The 17,500-nt window shown below is 45.4% G+C and overlaps 1 protein-coding gene across 1 annotated transcript in view; it reads right to left on the bottom strand.

Annotated features, from left to right (window-relative positions):
• Positions 1 to 17,500, bottom strand: part of LOC310859039 (E3 ubiquitin-protein ligase RNF38-like) — a 57,549-nt gene that overhangs the window by 2,339 nt on the left and 37,710 nt on the right. Inside the window, exons 6-10 of the mRNA XM_083765395.1 lie at positions 4,142 to 4,324; positions 3,525 to 3,719; positions 2,308 to 2,411; positions 1,739 to 1,823; positions 795 to 916 (exon numbers count right to left, since the gene is read on the bottom strand). Coding sequence (XP_083621521.1) covers positions 795 to 916; positions 1,739 to 1,823; positions 2,308 to 2,411; positions 3,525 to 3,719; positions 4,142 to 4,324 — 689 coding nt within the window. The remainder of the gene's footprint in view (positions 1 to 794; positions 917 to 1,738; positions 1,824 to 2,307; positions 2,412 to 3,524; positions 3,720 to 4,141; positions 4,325 to 17,500) is intronic.

The following is a 17,500-nucleotide window of genomic DNA, read 5'->3' as shown; positions in this document are numbered from 1 at the left end:
ACAAATAGTAAGGAGACAAAGTAATCAAACATGGTATGGAAAATAACAAAAACAACAACAATTTACACTTGTGAAGTGTGTGTGGTGTGTGTGGTGTGTGTGTGTGTGTGTGTGTGTGTGTGTGTGTGTGTGTGTGTGTGTGTGATACTCCTGGAAACACGGGTTTGATTTCTTTTCAGTGTGTGGTTCTATTAAGTTACGATTTGTATAGTTTGAAAAAAACAAACCCTCAAATGTTCAACTAGATTTATATTAGGTTTTAGATGTACTAGACTAGGTTTTAAATGTAGGCTACTAGAGAGATCGCTGCTCTTCAGCCAACGAGGAGGAATAATCCATTCCTTCTTAGATGTGAAAAGCACTGGACTGCAAACAACTAAAGCACTGGAGCACATAGAGGCAGTACAAGAAAGAAAGACTCTAATGAAGATGCATTAGTGTTTGTTATAGCATCTCTCTGGTCCAGAACTTTGTTAGTCATGCCTAACTAGACATTTTGTTTGTTGACAGGGTCAACAAACAAAATTTGTGTCTCACTTTCACTCGCATACACAAGCACGCACGCGCACACGCACACACACACACACACACACACACACACACACACACACACACACACACACACACACACACACACACACACACACACACACACACACACACACACACACACACACACACACACACACACACACACACACACACACACACACACACACACACACACACACACACACACACACACACACACACACACACACACACACACACACACACACACACACGATACTCACAGAGTTTGTTCCGACTGGTGGTTGTTGGGGTTGAAGCGGTACGATGGAAGCTGTTCTATGTCGGCCTTGGTGAGCCCACGAGGCTTGGCCTCTCCTAGACGCTCGGCTAGGTTCAACAGAGCCTGGGGGAGGTATTAGCAGTCATTAGTGATGTTGTTACACACAGGCTGCAAGGGAATTCTATCTAGTTGTAGTAGAGTTAGGTGTTAAATCATTGAGTATTTAACCACTTAAGCCCTATGTTATTCTTCGTCATATGACAGTGTCATGTAGCCGATCTATAAGCTCAAGTCAAGTCAAAGTCATATGATTTGTCACACACGTTGCCCCAGTGAAATTTGTTCTCCGCATTTGACCCATCTCTTTGAGCAATGAACCGCAGCCAAGGAGCGGTGAGCTGCAGCCGTGCCGCGCTCGGGAATCATTTCATCAGTAGATTTGACCCCACAATCCAACCCTTTGATGCTGAGTGCCAAGCAGGGAGGTCCCATTGGGTCCCATTTTTACAGTCTTTGGTATGACCCGGCCGGGGATCGAACCCCGACCTCCCAGTTTCAGGGCGGACACTCTAACCACAAGGCCAGACACTGTCTGGCCTTGTGGTTGTGACAAGCTGTGAGCTTGTAAAACTTACTTATAAACCTTTTTGGAACATTTCACCTATAATGGCATGGTGGAAAGTAGTTAAGTAGGGGTTTCGACGACGCACTTTTCTCTATGGTGTGTGTGAGCACAGCCATAGTGACTTTTCTCTATGGTGTGTGTGAGCACAGCCATAGAGGCAACCACATACACAGACCTTGATAATGTACCCTCTATTGTTTTCTCTATGGTGTGTGTGAGCACAGCCATAGAGACAACCACATACACAGACCATGATAAAGTACCCTCTATTAATTGCACTGGTTTTCAAAAGTGTGATCTATTATATGTAACAGGCGTACCTCATAGTTCTCCACCTCTCCGTCATCCACGTCCAACTCCAGGCTGATGGTGGGGCCGACGGTGGGGGTCACGGGGAGCATGGACCTGACAGGACAAGACCAGAGAAGACACGTGTTACAACATGGACACAGTGACTGACACGGAGAATATCATCAATATCAAATAATAACAACAATATTGTCCCCTAGAGTCTGTTGTTGTTGGAGTATTTGCACGTGCGCTCTATAAGCATTAGGAGCAGTGGCTTCCATTAATATTATATGGCACCAAGGGAGCAGTTAACACTAAGAAGGGAGGGGCTTTTCAGAGTACAATCTGACATAACTGCCGGCACTCTAGCGCCTGTATTTTGAAGAATTCCCCGGCAAAAAAAAGAAGTGTTAATTGCCTTGGCTTTGACACTTTAGGGTCAATATCCCAATACTTCCCCCTTCTCCCCCCGTAGACTGGGGCAGACCGAGGAGGGCGTACCGGTCACCTTCCAGGTTCCCAGGAATTTCGAAGGATTCTGTGCACATTTGGGAATGTTTATATTGTTCTTCTTTTAAAGATTAAAGAGACCACTTACAGGAAGTAAGGCAGTAAACTCGGGTGATAGGGCGACGGTGGGACGGGCTGCTGAGAGCGGTATCGCCGGCCTGTGATTCGCCGAGGCATGAAGTGAGGGTAGGGCTGTGAGAGAGAGAGAGAGAGAGAGAGAGAGAGAGATAGAGAGAGAGAGAGAGACATGTTAACTCTAGAACACTGGCCGATTATATTTTTGTAATTTTCATAATGTTGTTGATGTCTGAGCCTGAGGTGTTTAGTGTTTAGTGATAGAGAAGTTTTGTGAAAAGTCATGATGAAAATATTAAAGAAGAGTACCTCAAGTTGCCATGTATTGCTGTACTTAGTCTCGAATATATTTTGATGAGAAATATTTGTTATGGAATATTTTACATTGGGTAAAATATGCTTAGTGATGGTGTGATAAAAAAAACATGTTTAGTGTATTAACCCATTTTGGGCGGGGACCCCTTTTGGTGTTAGCATTATGTTATAATATAGCTATTGAAAAATAGCAGATCTACAAGCTCATAGCGCGCCACCGAGTGGCGCGCTATGAGCTTGTAGGTCTGCTATTTTTTTTTAAATCGAAGAACGACTGACATTTTTAGAATCTGATCTCAGGTCAGAATGGGTTAATCAGACCAGTGTGTGTCCAGTGGAAACCTCGTATGAATCTGATCTCAGGTCAAAATGGGTTAAGGTTAAAACACTTCTGCTAAGCATAATGCACAACAAAGTCTGTATCTAACAGTGTATTTGTGGTGCTCACTGGAGTGCATTACATTAGCCAGGGTTCGGTTCACAGTGCTGGCTCCCCCATGCCACGCCCACATGCTAAATATAGCCCACTAATGTAATGTTACCGACTGTGAGGTGCTTTGGATGCGTGCCTCCACTAGATGGCGTATGCTAGCTGAGCAATGTGTTATGGACTAATACGTTATTTATTATTCTTGTGGTGTGTGTGTGTGTGTGTGTGTGTGTGTGTGTGACTAATCATTGTGTGTATTCCTGCACTAGCTGCATCGAGTGATCTCGGTACATAGAAGTTGATTTATTGGGGATTGCATTTTGTTTTGATTGAAATTGTTCCACTTTGGCAATGTAAACGCATGTTTTCTCACGCCAATAAAGCCCTTTGAATTGAATTGTGTGTGTGTGTGTGTGTGTGTGTGTGTGTGTGTGTGTGTGTGTGTGTGTGTGTGTGTGTGTGTGTGTGTGTGTGTGTGTATTTACCATGGTGAAGAGCTCCTGTGACAGGGGGTCGTGGTGCGAGAGGAACTGCAGCGGCGTGGAGGGGGGCAGGGTGGGCGGGGGCTGGTGGTGGTGGTGGTGGTGGTGGTGATGGTGGTGGTGGGGGTAGGTGAACCCCCCGCCCACCTGCATGTGCTCGCCCAGAAGCTCCACCTCGTTCTCGATTCTGTGCAGGGGCTGGGGAGGACACAACGGATACGGTGAGTACAGGGGCTGGGGAGGACACAACGGATACGGTGAGTACTGGGGCTGGGGAGGACACAGCGTAAAGACCAGGGAAGGGAAATGAAATCGGTCATTACATCGGCTGATATTGGCCTTTACCCATTTAGACCTGAGGACAATTCTACAAATGTCTTCTAAATCCTGAAAAAATGTTTCTATATCAGTGATTCTCAAACTATTTCATGTCAAGGACCCCTAGAATTATCTGTATTTGGCTATATATATAGACTATATAATGAACTGATAATCAACGTCTAAGCTAAGACCGCTAAATAAACGTACATTTTTAGACCATTTATAACCCATTTTTAGACGGACGTCTTAACAGTCAAACTATTGCTCAGTGAAATCACAACGACCGTTCTGGCACTCACCGATCGCGGCTGTTGCGTCTGGAAGGGCAGGAAGTGTCCGGGAGGCGGGGGGAGGTGGGGCGCGTGGTGGTGGTGGTGGGAGAGGTGGGGGGGCGGCGGCAGCAGGAACTGTGGGTCGCCGGACAGCAGCGAGGGGAAGGCGTAGGGCACGGGCAGGTGGCCCAGGGAACAGGCCTGGAGCATCTGAGAGGGACGGGGAAGAGAAGACTTTGAGCACAATGCAATAATAAAGAGTGCATTTATATTATCCAAGGCGCTTTACATAAGTCGTGCATTACATTCACCCAACATTCTACCACAGGTCATTTCGAGGAAGCAATCTGATTGGTTGAAACAGCCTTCTAGCCGTGGGTTGAACCAGCACTGTTCACCACCTAATCCAAACAAAGAATTCAGCTGCTCTGTTCTCCCAGAGCGCTAGCAAACTCGGTGGCTAGGCTAGCTAGTTTCTTGGGACATTTGTGGTCGTAGTGACTACATCTGTCATTAAAAAACTATAATCTTTCAGCGATTTTCTTAGTTTTAACTTGGGTAACTGTGGTAGAATTGCAATATTACACTCGAGGGTGTGGTTTTACGTGATTATTGCCACTTCAGTGATGCTTGCGGAACTCGACTACGTCTCGTTCCTGACCGCATCCCTGTCGTGGCAATAATCACGTTAACCCACACCCTCTAGTGTAATATTGCTTAATTCACCCATTCACACACACACATTCATACACCGATGGCAGAGGAAACCATGCAAGGCACCAACCTGCACATCAGGAGCAATTAGGGATTCAGTGTCTGGCTCAAGGACACTTCGACACTAACTTTGGAGGAGCCCACAGGGTTCGAACTGGCAACCTTGCGGTTACCATCCGTCCACTCTACCCCTGAGCCACCGCCCTATGTACACTACTTCCTTCACAGGTGTTACAGATGATACTAATTATTAAGGCACTGTTCCATTTAGTGCACAGTGGTTCTCAAACTTTTTTTAATTTCAAGAACCCCCATAACTCTGAGAGTGTACAAATAGAACCAAATGGACCTGTTAAGGGTCCATTTGTACACTCTCAGAGTTATAAACACCCGTACGAGGCCATTTGGAACCCACTCGAGGACACGCAGTGTTTCCAGTGAGCTAACAGCAGCACCCTGACTCTGTTGGAACAGAGCCGTCATTAGTATCATCGGCAACAACTGTGAAGGAAGGAAGGTTCTTTCCAAAATGGCCTGTGTGCACAGAGCCCAAACAATGTCAGTTTAGCCTTTCTAACGTGCGTCCCCGTACCTCTCCACAAGGTGGCAGCCAATACCAAAGAAATACATCTTTTTTTTAAAGAAGCTCCCAACAGTCTGGTTTCAAAAGCAAAACAAAACCTCACCTCAGCATTTTCCTGCCCTGATCATGTAATTTTCTATTTATGTCGAACCGGAGAACAGGCAGCGCACAGGCCCCGAATACTTAACAGGCAGCGCACAGGCCCAAATACTTAACATTTGCCAGGGTTTGATGGTTTCATTCTTAATGCTGGCCACCCATATGCCAACACGCTAAATGTACTGTAATCATACTATAAGTTGCTTTGGATGCAAGCATCCACTAGAAAGCTTTATGCCATTTCCCCAATAGAGGGTATGAGCATGGATAAAGTGAGCAAATCGAGTGGCAAAGTGAGTTTAACATCGTTTAAACTTTAAACGATGTTAAACTCACTTTGCCACTCGATTTGCTTTAAACTTTAAAGTCGTTTAATGCAATCAGATTTTTTTTAATGTACAGTATGGCCTGTCAAGGCCAGAAAGTAGTTTTTTTTTATCACTCAGTAGGTGTTCCCACATAACCTCCGGTTATGATGATGATAATGATGATGTCATGCGCATACCCTCTTATCGTGTGATTTGCTTTTTATGTCGCACCGGAGTACAAGCCTCACCACAGGGTGCAAGGCAGTGCACAGATGCAAATTCATATCTTTCATACTTTATCAGTGGTTCTCAACCAGTGGTCCTTATTAGATCTTTAACTCTTGAGTGTAAAATTATGTATGGGTCCATTTGGTAAAATCATTAGTTAAGTTAATTTACAAGCCATCTACACAATTAGAGAATGTAGAAGGATTGTTATTTTTCAACGTTTTGCCTGTTATCTCTCCTAATGGTACCAACATCAATACAGCATGGAGATGTGGACTGCGGTTCCGAGAGGCTAAATGTCATAAAATGGTGGTCCGTGGATCAAATGCCGAATAAATAAATGGGCCTTGATATGAAAAATGTTGAAAACCAACTGCTTTCAGACTCTCTTTCATGCCAACTGCCATCAGACTCTATAATGCAAATGCATAAGAACTGCCTCCCCAAAGTTTGCTTCTGGTCCCATAGTGGTCCTGGTCTAGTGTGCCTGCCTATGTCCACTTGTGTTTACTTATGTTTATTGTCTTTCTGTTTGTCCAGCTTGATTTATGTGTCACATTGTGCTGTTGTAGCACTTCAATTTCCCTTCGGGGATTAATAAAGTATATCTCATCTCATCTCATTTCCATGGATTCTATTGTACAATGTGCTCACCGGGTGGTAATGCTGTCCGGTGTGTTATAGTGTGTGTTATAGTGTGTGCTATAGTGTGTGTTATAGTGTGTGTTATAGTGTGTGTTATAGTGTGTGTTATAGTGTGTGTTATAGTGTGTGTTATAGTGTGTGTTATAGTGTGTGTTATAGTGTGTGTTATAGTGTGTGCTATAGTGTGTGCTATAGTGTGTGTTATAGTGTGTGCTATAGTGTGTGTTATAGTGTGTGTTATAGTGTGTGTTATAGTATGTTCTCACCGGGTGGTAATGCTGTCCGGTGTGTTATAGTGTGTGTTAATAGTGTGTGTTATAGTGTGTGTTATAGTGTGTGTTATAGTGTGTGCTATAGTGTGTGTTATAGTGTGTGCTATAGTGTGTGCTATAGTGTGTGTTATAGTGTGTGTTAATAGTGTGTGTTATAGTGTGTGCTATAGTGTGTGTTATAGTGTGTGCTATAGTGTGTGTTATAGTGTGTGTTATAGTGTGTGTTATAGTGTGTGCTATAGTGTGTGTTATAGTGTGTGCTATAGTGTGTGCTATAGTGTGTGTTATAGTGTGTGTTATAGTGTGTGTTATAGTGTGTGTTATAGTGTGTGCTATAGTGTGTGTTATAGTGTGTGTTATAGTGTGTGTTATAGTGTGTGTTATAGTGTGTGCTATAGTGTGTGTTATAGTGTGTGTTATAGTGTGTGTTATAGTGTGTGTTATAGTGTGTGCTATAGTGTGTGTTATAGTGTGTGTTATAGTGTGTGTTATAGTGTGTGCTATAGTGTGTGTTATAGTGTGTGTTATAGTGTGTGCTATAGTGTGTGTTATAGTGTGTGTTATAGTGTGTGCTATAGTGTGTGTTATAGTGTGTGTTATAGTGTGTGCTATAGTGTGTGTTATAGTGTGTGTTATAGTGTGTGTTATAGTGTGTGTTATAGTGTGTGCTATAGTGTGTGTTATAGTGTGTGCTATAGTGTGTGTTATAGTGTGTGTTATAGTGTGTGTTATAGTGTGTGTTATAGTGTGTGCTATAGTGTGTGTTATAGTGTGTGTTATAGTGTGTGCTATAGTGTGTGTTATAGTGTGTGTTATAGTGTGTGTTATAGTGTGTGTTATAGTGTGTGTTATAGTGTGTGTTATAGTGTGTGCTATAGTGTGTGTTATAGTGTGTGTTATAGTGTGTGTTATAGTGTGTGTTATAGTGTGTGTTATAGTGTGTTATAGTGTGTGCTATAGTGTGTGTTATAGTGTGTGTTATAGTGTGTGTTATAGTGTGTGTTATAGTGTGTGTTATAGTGTGTGTTATAGTGTGTGCTATAGTGTGTGTTATAGTGTGTGCTATAGTGTGTGTTATAGTGTGTGTTATAGTGTGTGCTATAGTGTGTGTTATAGTGTGTGTTATAGTGTGTGCTATAGTGTGTGTTATAGTGTGTGTTATAGTGTGTGCTATAGTGTGTGCTATAGTGTGTGTTATAGTGTGTGCTATAGTGTGTGTTATAGTGTGTGCTATAGTGTGTGTTATAGTGTGTGTTATAGTGTGTGTTATAGTGTGTGTTATAGTGTGTGCTATAGTGTGTGTTATAGTGTGTGCTATAGTGTGTGCTATAGTGTGTGTTATAGTGTGTGCTATAGTGTGTGCTATAGTGTGTGTTATAGTGTGTGTTATAGTGTGTGTTATAGTGTGTGTTATAGTGTGTTCTCACCGGGTGGTAATGCTGTCCGGTGCTGAAGACCACGCTGCAGGCAGGAGGAGGAACCTGTTGCTGGGAGGAGCAGGCGGGGGGGAGGTGCTGCCCGCTGCATAGAGGAGCCGCCAGGCCGTGTGGAGGGACCGGCGTCACCGTGTAGGAGACCGGCACGCTGGCCTGCTGCAGCTGAGGAGAGAGGAGACGGAGGAGATGAATGAATGAATAGTTAGGAGACCGGCACGCTGGCCTGCTGCAGCTGAGGAGAGAGGAGACGGAGGAGATGAATGAATGAATAGTTAGGAGACCGGCACGCTGGCCTGCTGCAGCTGAGGAGGAGAGGAGACGGAGGAGATGAATGAATGAATAGTTAGGAGACCGGCACGCTGGCCTGCTGCAGCTGAGGAGGAGAGAGGAGACGGAGGAGATGAATGAATGAATAGTTAGGAGACCGGAACGCTGGCCTGCTGCAGCTGAGGAGAGAGAGGAGACGGAGGAGATGAATGAATGAATAGTTAGGAGACCGGCACGCTGGCCTGCTGCAGCTGAGGAGAGAGAGGAGACGGAGGAGATGAATGAATGAATAGTTAGGAGACCGGCACGCTGGCCTGCTGCAGCTGAGGAGGAGAGAGGAGACGGAGGAGATGAATGAATGAATGAATGAATGAATGAATGAATAGTTAGGAGACCGGAACGCTGGCCTGCTGCAGCTGAGGAGGAGAGGAGACGGCCGTTAACGTTATGAATGAATAGTTAGTTCCGGGGGGTGGGTTTCAGAGTAAAAGCGGCCATGTCTTTCCGGCACCCCAGAGCTCCTATTTTGAAGGAATCCTGGCGCTGATTGTGTTAAGCAACTAGTCGACTAGTAAATCCACTAGTCGACCTTGTTGGTACTAGTTGATAAGAACTTTTTTTTGTAGGCCTTAAGATCAGCTAGATTATAGTCACCAATGCACACTGTTTTTAAATGTACACTACAAATATGTATTTATTTTTTCTTTTACATAATAGGTATTTAAACAACTAGTCGACTAGTAAACTAGTCAACTAGTAAAATGACTAGAAGTGAAAGCCCTAACGTGCAGAGAGTGTTAGGGCCGATTCATACTCCTATTTCACCGCTGTTTCGGCGCTGTACTGCCGAAATGATTTCGGCTCGTCAGAAATTTTCAGTAGCACCGAAGAGCCGACTTTAGGACGGTACCCGCCCCCCCGAACCTCAAATGACGTCAAATTGTAGGCTCTACAGCGCCGAACCGACTTTTATTCGGCTCTAAAATAGGAGTATGAATCGGCCCTTAGAGGGGCAGGGGCCAAAATCCGGTAAGAGGGCACTTTTGGTCCAAAATAAATAGCGAAAATAGCAGATCTAAAATTGTTTGTAGATCGGCTATTTTCGGGGCGCAAACCCAGCAATCTTTAGCTAGTGGAGATGTTCAAAATGCTGTGTTCAAGTTCAGGAGACTACGGGAAAAAAGGCCATTCTCCTGAATGCTGCCTTCCGGTATGGCATGGAAGGAAAGGAGAGGCATTTCTTTCACCATGTAGTAAACGCTGCATATGTGGTCTGGAGAGGGCAGTTGTTTTACAGACGGGTAAAAGGGCAGGGGCTGAAGCCCCCTTTGATGTGTGCACGTCCCTGACGTCATGCACTCGAGTGTCTCTCTCTCTCTCTCTCTCTCTCTCTCTCTCTCTCGCCAAAATTCCAATACCCAAAATCTCGGCCGCTGGCTCACACTCAGGTCACTCCAGCATGCTGGTGTTACTGCTGCCGAAATTACGTGACCATCTCGTGGACTTACTGTACATGGAGGTATTTATTTAAATATGTGACCTAAATACAGCAGCTAGGTCGAACACTGCTAATGAACAGACCACAATGATTTATGTTCGGACACTGACATGTGATCGTCTACACGATTGTCACATATTTCATATTGCTGGGGAAAGTTGCTAGAGTGGATATGGTGTGTGATGGTTTAGTCATCACTGGCTGTCTTAACTATAACTAAATGAATTAGAAATGTAATACAAAAAGGTTACTTTTCAGGATTCCAATTAAAAAATAGCAAAATAATAATAATTCAGGATTTCAATTAAAAAATAGCCGATCTACAAGCTCAAAACCTGACGCTTTTTGAGCTTGTAGATCGGCTATTTTTGCTACTACGGTTTTGCAACGTGGCCCTCTGGAGTGAGAGTGGAAATGTAGTGGCTCTCTCCCTCGTCAAAGTTTCCCACCCCTTAACCCATACTGGTATTTTAAAAATAGCAGATCTACAAGCTCAGTCAGTGCCGTGCTATGAACTTGTAGGTCTGCTATTTTTGAAAAATCGTGAAAATGGGGCTCAAATCTTTGAATATATATTCTTTCATAGCGAACGTTTTTATTTAACTCAAATCTTTGCTTCTGGGCGGAGGGTCCCTGGAACAACATATTTTCAGATGGGGGTCGGCGACCAATTAAATTGGTCAGGATTTAGACGATATTTGTAGAATCGATGGTAGGTCTAAACTCTAAACGGGTTAACACACACCTGTTCATGCAGGTCCATGACCATGGCTCCTTGCTGCTGTTGTATGGCGTGCTGCTGCTGGTGGTGATGGTGGGGGTGGTGGGGGTGCTGCTGGTGGTGGTGGCTGGGGTGGTGGTGGTGGTGGGGGTGGTGGTGGGGGTGGTGGGCGGCCGGGTGCAGCAGTCGAGGCGACATGGCGGGGGGGTGGAAGGCCCGGGGCTCCTCCGACGCGGCCCCCGTCAAGGGGGCCTGTCCGTACATGTTGGGGGCAAACGTCTGGTGGTGGTGGTGGTGTGGCGAGGGGTGGGGGTTGTTGTTGCCCCGGTGGTGGTGGTGGTAGTTCTCGTCCTGGAGCTCCGACGGGGACAGGCGGGGCCCCCCGGGGCCTCCTTGGGGGGAGGGGTGGGGGTGGGGGGGGTGGTGGGGGATGTGGCGGGCGGGCCGCGAGAGACGACCGCGCTGGCGCCTCGCCGGTGGGCTGCAGGGGGAGGGGAGGAAAACATGACACGGATTTAGTAGAGCTTTAGTAACGCTGGAACCATGGAATACAACAGTGGTGCTCAACCAGTGGGTCCGGGGACCAACGGTGGTCCTTGGGGGGGATCCAGGTGGTCCAGAGCTAAATGATGGAGAGTTGGTAACCAAATGAAATGGACCCATGCCCTTGGTGGTCGCAGGTTAATTATTTGGGGGTATTTCTTATTCCCGGCCTGAACCAGTGACTACAACATGACGTAAACATACCAGAAACCAGAAAAGGGAATGCTTCCCAAGCTATGGGAACACAGGTAATTTTTCCCATTTCCTGAAAGGTTTGGGACATGCAAGGTTTCCACCCGACAGAGACGTAGTTATTCAAAAGGGTTGCGTAAAATGATAGCATTTCTGTAGACTTGGATAGCATTTGATACAGATTTATAGTATGTTATGTAGACAGCACTATAATTGCATTGTATGTAGCCATAGCACATCATAGTACATATGTACTGTATAGCATAGTATAGTATATATGTATAGTTTCATTATATAGATATTCCACTGTTACGTTCTTAGCTTACGCATGTTTCATGATAAATGCTTTTTATGTGATTTTGTGTGATGTATGATGCTTTTTTGTTCTTGCTTAATGTAAATCGCTCTGGATTAAGAGCGACTGCTAAATGCCTAAATTGTAAATTGTAAATTGTACTAGTAGGAGGGGGGCCAATCAGAGGCAGGCAGTCTTTCTTGTGCTGCAAAAAATGACGTCGGCGACAGAGACGCCGATTCTAATCGATCATTATGTCATAATAATTATTCTATCCTCACCTGCGTCTGTGCCTGGCGGGCGTGTGGCACCTCTCCTGGTGGTGCGTGTAGTGTGTGTGGGGGTGCGGCGGGGGTCTCCGGTTGGGGGTCCCCAGCTCCCAGGGCCGGATGGGGGGAGACGGCGTGGAGGGAGGGGGCGGCGCCGACGACGACAGCTGCTCCAGAACCGACTGACTGGACAGCCTCTGGCGCTTCGGACTGGGACTGTCCTCACTCTGTAGGGGGGGGGGAGAGATACGACGATTAGAACCGACCAGAACCGACTGACTGGACAGCCTCTGGCGCTTCGGACTGACGATGTACGTCAAATCAAAACTATTATTTATCCCATTCTGACCTGAGATCAGATTCTACAAATGTCTTCTACATCCTGACAGTTTACCATTCGGCCCTGAGATCAGATCTACAAATGTCTTCTACATCCTGAGTTTTCTGAAAAAGCCGTGTTTCTATGTCAGTCGTTCTTCGATTTTTCAAAAATAGCAGACCTACAAGCTTGTAGGTATGCTATTTTTCAACAGCTAAAGCATAACATAATTGCTTAGTTAAAACACCGAAAGGGGTTCCCGCCCCAAAATGGGTTAATTTCACACTTGAAAAATCTCAAAAGCGTTCACAAGGGCATTCATTCATTCATTGTCAGGGATCCAATCAATCAATCGATTCAGTTTCCCGGCTTGGATCAATGGAACTAAAGAGTTCTCACGGTTTAAAATGCATTGACATTTTGTGGGATCAATTTCATATCATCCTCTTAAATGTTTTGTCAATAATTTGTGGGCCCTCTTGCTATAACTTCACGGCTCACCAGTGGGGGACTAGTCCAATGGTTGAATTACTACTGATTCATGTAGTACTTTTCATACAATCTAATAAAACACAATAAACAAATCACGAACAGTGAGATCAAAGACAAGGGACAGTGAAACAAGAGATAGCAGATAGACACACAATGTACACACTGACTACACAGCGAGAACACGGACACAAAGAACAAATAAGATCAGATACGATTTGAGCTGCAAGATTGAAGCTTGGGCGTTCAGTTGCCAAATACTGTACGTGCATCACTGTGCTAGGAGAGGACAACTCAAAGACTGTACTAGCGTTAAGAACTAACAGATTAAAATAGAGATAATAAGCAAAGAAAAACCCATATATATATATATTAAAAAAATGACAAAGATTCAAATCTAGGGCTAACGGAGTCTAATAGCAAGCCCGGGTTCAAAGCGAGGCTGAAAAGGTGTAGTTTATTTTTAAACGCTTAAACGTTTAAAAATACCCCGACCTTCTCAGCGAGACCCTTTAGATCCTCTGGGAAGCACGTTCGCTCCAGCGTGGCTGGGACGGTCCCGGGGTGGAGGAGAACGATCCCGGGGTGGAGAAGAACGATCCCGGGGTGGAGGAGAACGATCCCGGGGTTGGAGGAGAAAACGAGCGCCTGGCTGTCAGTCATACGTGTAAGCGACCAAATAAATCAATTCAAAACGTGCTTTACAATACATGCCTTCTGGTGCACTATTCTATTCAATATATTACTATTGCACAATCACACACATATATACTACACTCCTTTGTGACTCATGGCATTTCCTCCGCCCCGTGTGTATGTGTGTGTGCGTCTGTGTGTGCGTGTGCGTGTGTGTGTGTGTGTGTGTGTGCGTCTGTGTGTGTGTGTGTGTGCGTCTGTGTGTGTGTGTGTGTGTGCGTTCATGTGAGAGCAGGCCAGTGAAGGAGTTTGGTGCATGCGTTGGGATTGGGAGTGTTGTTACGCCTCCCAGGCTCAGAGGCCTGGGGGGGGGGGGGGGGTTGGGGGGGTAGGGGGTTTAAAACAAGTCACTTCCGCTCCGAGCCGGAGAAACCCAAATATGGGACGTGCACACACACACACACACACACACACAGGCCCTGCATGTTCCTGTGCGAGTCATACATTAGAATCCCCCTTCTAGCGGGAAAATAGCTTTGACAATAATAACGTTTAGCGGAAGAGTTGCCGTATGGAACTAATGGGTTACACACAGGGTTCAAACTGTAACCGTCACACAGGTTCAACTAATCTGTCCTGATGGACGTGTCATAGAATCCAATAATATTACACTCATCATGTGAGTCACCGCTTTACCGGCAAACGCTGACTCTGCGCGACCACCGGTCTGCACACACACACACACACACACACACACACACACACACACACACACACACACACGCACACACGCGCGCGTGCGTGCCGTGCAGGGCTTTATCTAGAACCAATAACTGACTTAATCCTGCTCAAAGTTTCCCTTATATAACAATGAATCAAGACAAAAACTTTAAATAGATTTTATTTTATAATAATAGACTAAATCTATACTATTAACCACTTAATCCTTTAGTAGGCTTCTTTGTACAACAGTGGCATACAATACTTGACAACGAATGTCCAGCTTCGAGTGTTTGTGTTGTAAACGCAAACATTGAAGACAAAGGTGAGGACGCAAATTGTGATTGGCTGGGATGAGATGATGTACGATTCTGTATGATGATAGGAGCGCCCCTCACTTCACACTGGTGTGAATCTTTTTAATTCATTAAATGTAACCGGGGCAAAAGTTTGAAATAATCGTGATATTGTTTTGAAGTCATATTGCTCAGCGAGCGCACACACACACACACACACACACACACACACACACACACACACACACACACACACAGCTGCCTATAGAAACGCATTACATGATGTTTCTAATCTCCGCACACATCTACACAACATCAAATTAGTGCTGCACGATTAATCGGGAAAAAAAAGATCACAATCTAGATTCAGTCAATCTGCGCAATCTCAATTCCTACATTTGAGTAAGAACGGTGCAGCGCTAGTTGGCTGTCCAATTCATTTTAGTTACTCAAGCACTTTGATGTTGTCTGTTTAAATCCCCAGTAGTTAGCTCCAGGTGCCACATTCTGAAAGTAGTTAATGTTCAGCAACTACAGACTTAAAACACAATACATGGAACAAATAAAATGAGAATCGTGTGGAGGAAAATCGAGATTCACATGATTTAAAACAAGCACTACATCAAACACTCAGTGAGTGTTCATGGAACTCTTTGACGACGGCGTACAGAATGTAACCAAATGGACTGTCAGAGTTAGGCCTACTGGACGTTAACACTGAGGATTTCACTATGGGCTCACACATAAACTTGGTCTCCCTCTCCCTCTCCCTCTCTCTCCCCTCTCCCTCTCTCTCTCCCTCTCTCCCTCTCTCCCTCTCTCTCTCCCTCTCTCTCTCTCTCTCTCTCTCTCTCTTCCTCTCATCGTGGGAGAGGCACGTTTTAACAGAGTGATAAAAATGACTCAGAGGCTGTGACTTTTAACAGACACGCACACACACACACACACGCACGCAGGCGCGCGGCACACACACAAAGTGGCACAAATGCTCAGCAGCCTTGAGAGCAGCATGATAGTTAACAGGAAACAGCTGGAGATCAGACTGTGCACACCATGGATGTATTAAGAGAGTAGTGTGCACACACGTGTGTGCGCGCACACACACACACACACACACACACACACACACACACAGAAACACCCACAAACAGGGCAGCGCACATGCTCGTTCACACGCGGCCAGCTGCCACCGTGCAATAGTTTGTACAGCCTGTTAAAGAACAATGTCTACATCACAGTCTGCTGCTCTGTCCTGTTAAAGAACAATGTCTACAGCACAGTCTGCTGCTCTGTCCTGTTAAAGAACAATGTCTACAGCACAGTCTGCTGCTCTGTCCTGTTAAAGAACAATGTCTACAGCACAGTCTGCTGCTCTGTCCTGTTAAAGAACAATGTCTACAGCACAGTCTGCTGCTCTGTCCTGTTAAAGAACAATGTCTACAGCACAGTCTGCTGCTCTGTCCTGTTAAAGAACAATGTCTACAGCACAGTCTGCTGCTCTGTCCTGTTAAAGAACAATGTCTACATCACAGTCTGCTACTCTGTCCTGTTAAAGAACAATGTCTACATCACAGTCTGCTGCTCTGTCCTGTTAAAGAACAATGTCTACATCACAGTCTGCTGCTCCGTCCTGTTAAAGAACAATGTCTACATCACAGTCTGCTGCTCTGTCCTGTTAAAGAACAATGTCTACAGCACAGTCTGCTGCTCTGTCCTGTTAAAGAACAATGTCTACATCACAGTCTGCTGCTCCGTCCTGTTAAAGAACAATGTCTACATCACAGTCTGCTGCTCTGTCCTGTTAAAGAACAATGTCTACATCACAGTCTGCTGCTCTGTCCTGTTAAAGAACAATGTCCACATCACAGTCTGCTGCTCTGTCCAAGGATGAACTAAATGTTAAAACACCACGCTCACACACTGTGCCCAAAGTCTCACTCTGTCGACATTCAAAGGTTAGGTTTAGGGGCTAGGGTTGAGATAAGACATTCAAGGGTTAGGCTTAGGGGTTAGGGTTGAGATAGGACATTGAAAGGTTAGGTTTAGGGGTCGGGGTTAGATTTTCTCCCCTATTTTACTTTAAAATCACAGACCGACAAGCTCACAACTCGCCGCAGCGTGACACGCATCGTGAGCTTTTTCGCAGTTTTTTCTGCTATTTTCAAAGCTGTTGGAAGTATAGTAATCTCACACACTGTGCCCCGAGTCTCACTCTCTCTGTGACCCCCCCCCCCCCCCCCCCCTCACACTTACCCACACACACACACACCCACACCCACACCCACACACACACCCACACACACGTCTGAAACCATATACACTGCAGTCATGGATTGGCACAGGACTTGACCCCGGAGCCTCGGCCAGCTTATGAGAAAACCCCAAACGAAAACAATGACCTCACTCTGTCTGGAGGAGAAGAAGGAGCTATATGATAGGACAGAAGTGAGAACGGGTCCGATCAAAAGGAGAGGAGGAGGAGGAGGAGGAAGAGGAGGAGGAGGAGGAAGAGGGACAGCCAGACAGATGGACGGACACTAGCCCATTGGCGTTAGCATTACGTTATGCTTTAGCTATTGAAAAATAGCAGATCTACAAGCTCATAGCGCGCCACCGAGTGGCGCGCTACGAGCTTGTAGGTCTGCTATTTTTGAAAAATCAAAAAACGACTGACATAGAAACATAGCTTTTTCAGAAAACTGTCATTTTCAAACAGACATTCTTAGAATCGGATCTCAGGTCAAATGGGCTAGACAAGAGATGAAACGTGAAATAGTGTGTGTGTGTGTGTGTGTGTGTGTGTGTGTGTGTGTGTGTGTGTGTGTGTGTGTGTGTGTGTTTCTGTGTGTGTGTGTG

Source organism: Protomyctophum parallelum (assembly GCF_964188405.1).
Source record: "Protomyctophum parallelum genome assembly, chromosome: 5".
Taxonomy (NCBI): domain Eukaryota; kingdom Metazoa; phylum Chordata; class Actinopteri; order Myctophiformes; family Myctophidae; genus Protomyctophum; species Protomyctophum parallelum.
Note: the sequence above shows the minus strand (reverse complement) of the source record. Positions and strands in the feature narration are given on the sequence as shown.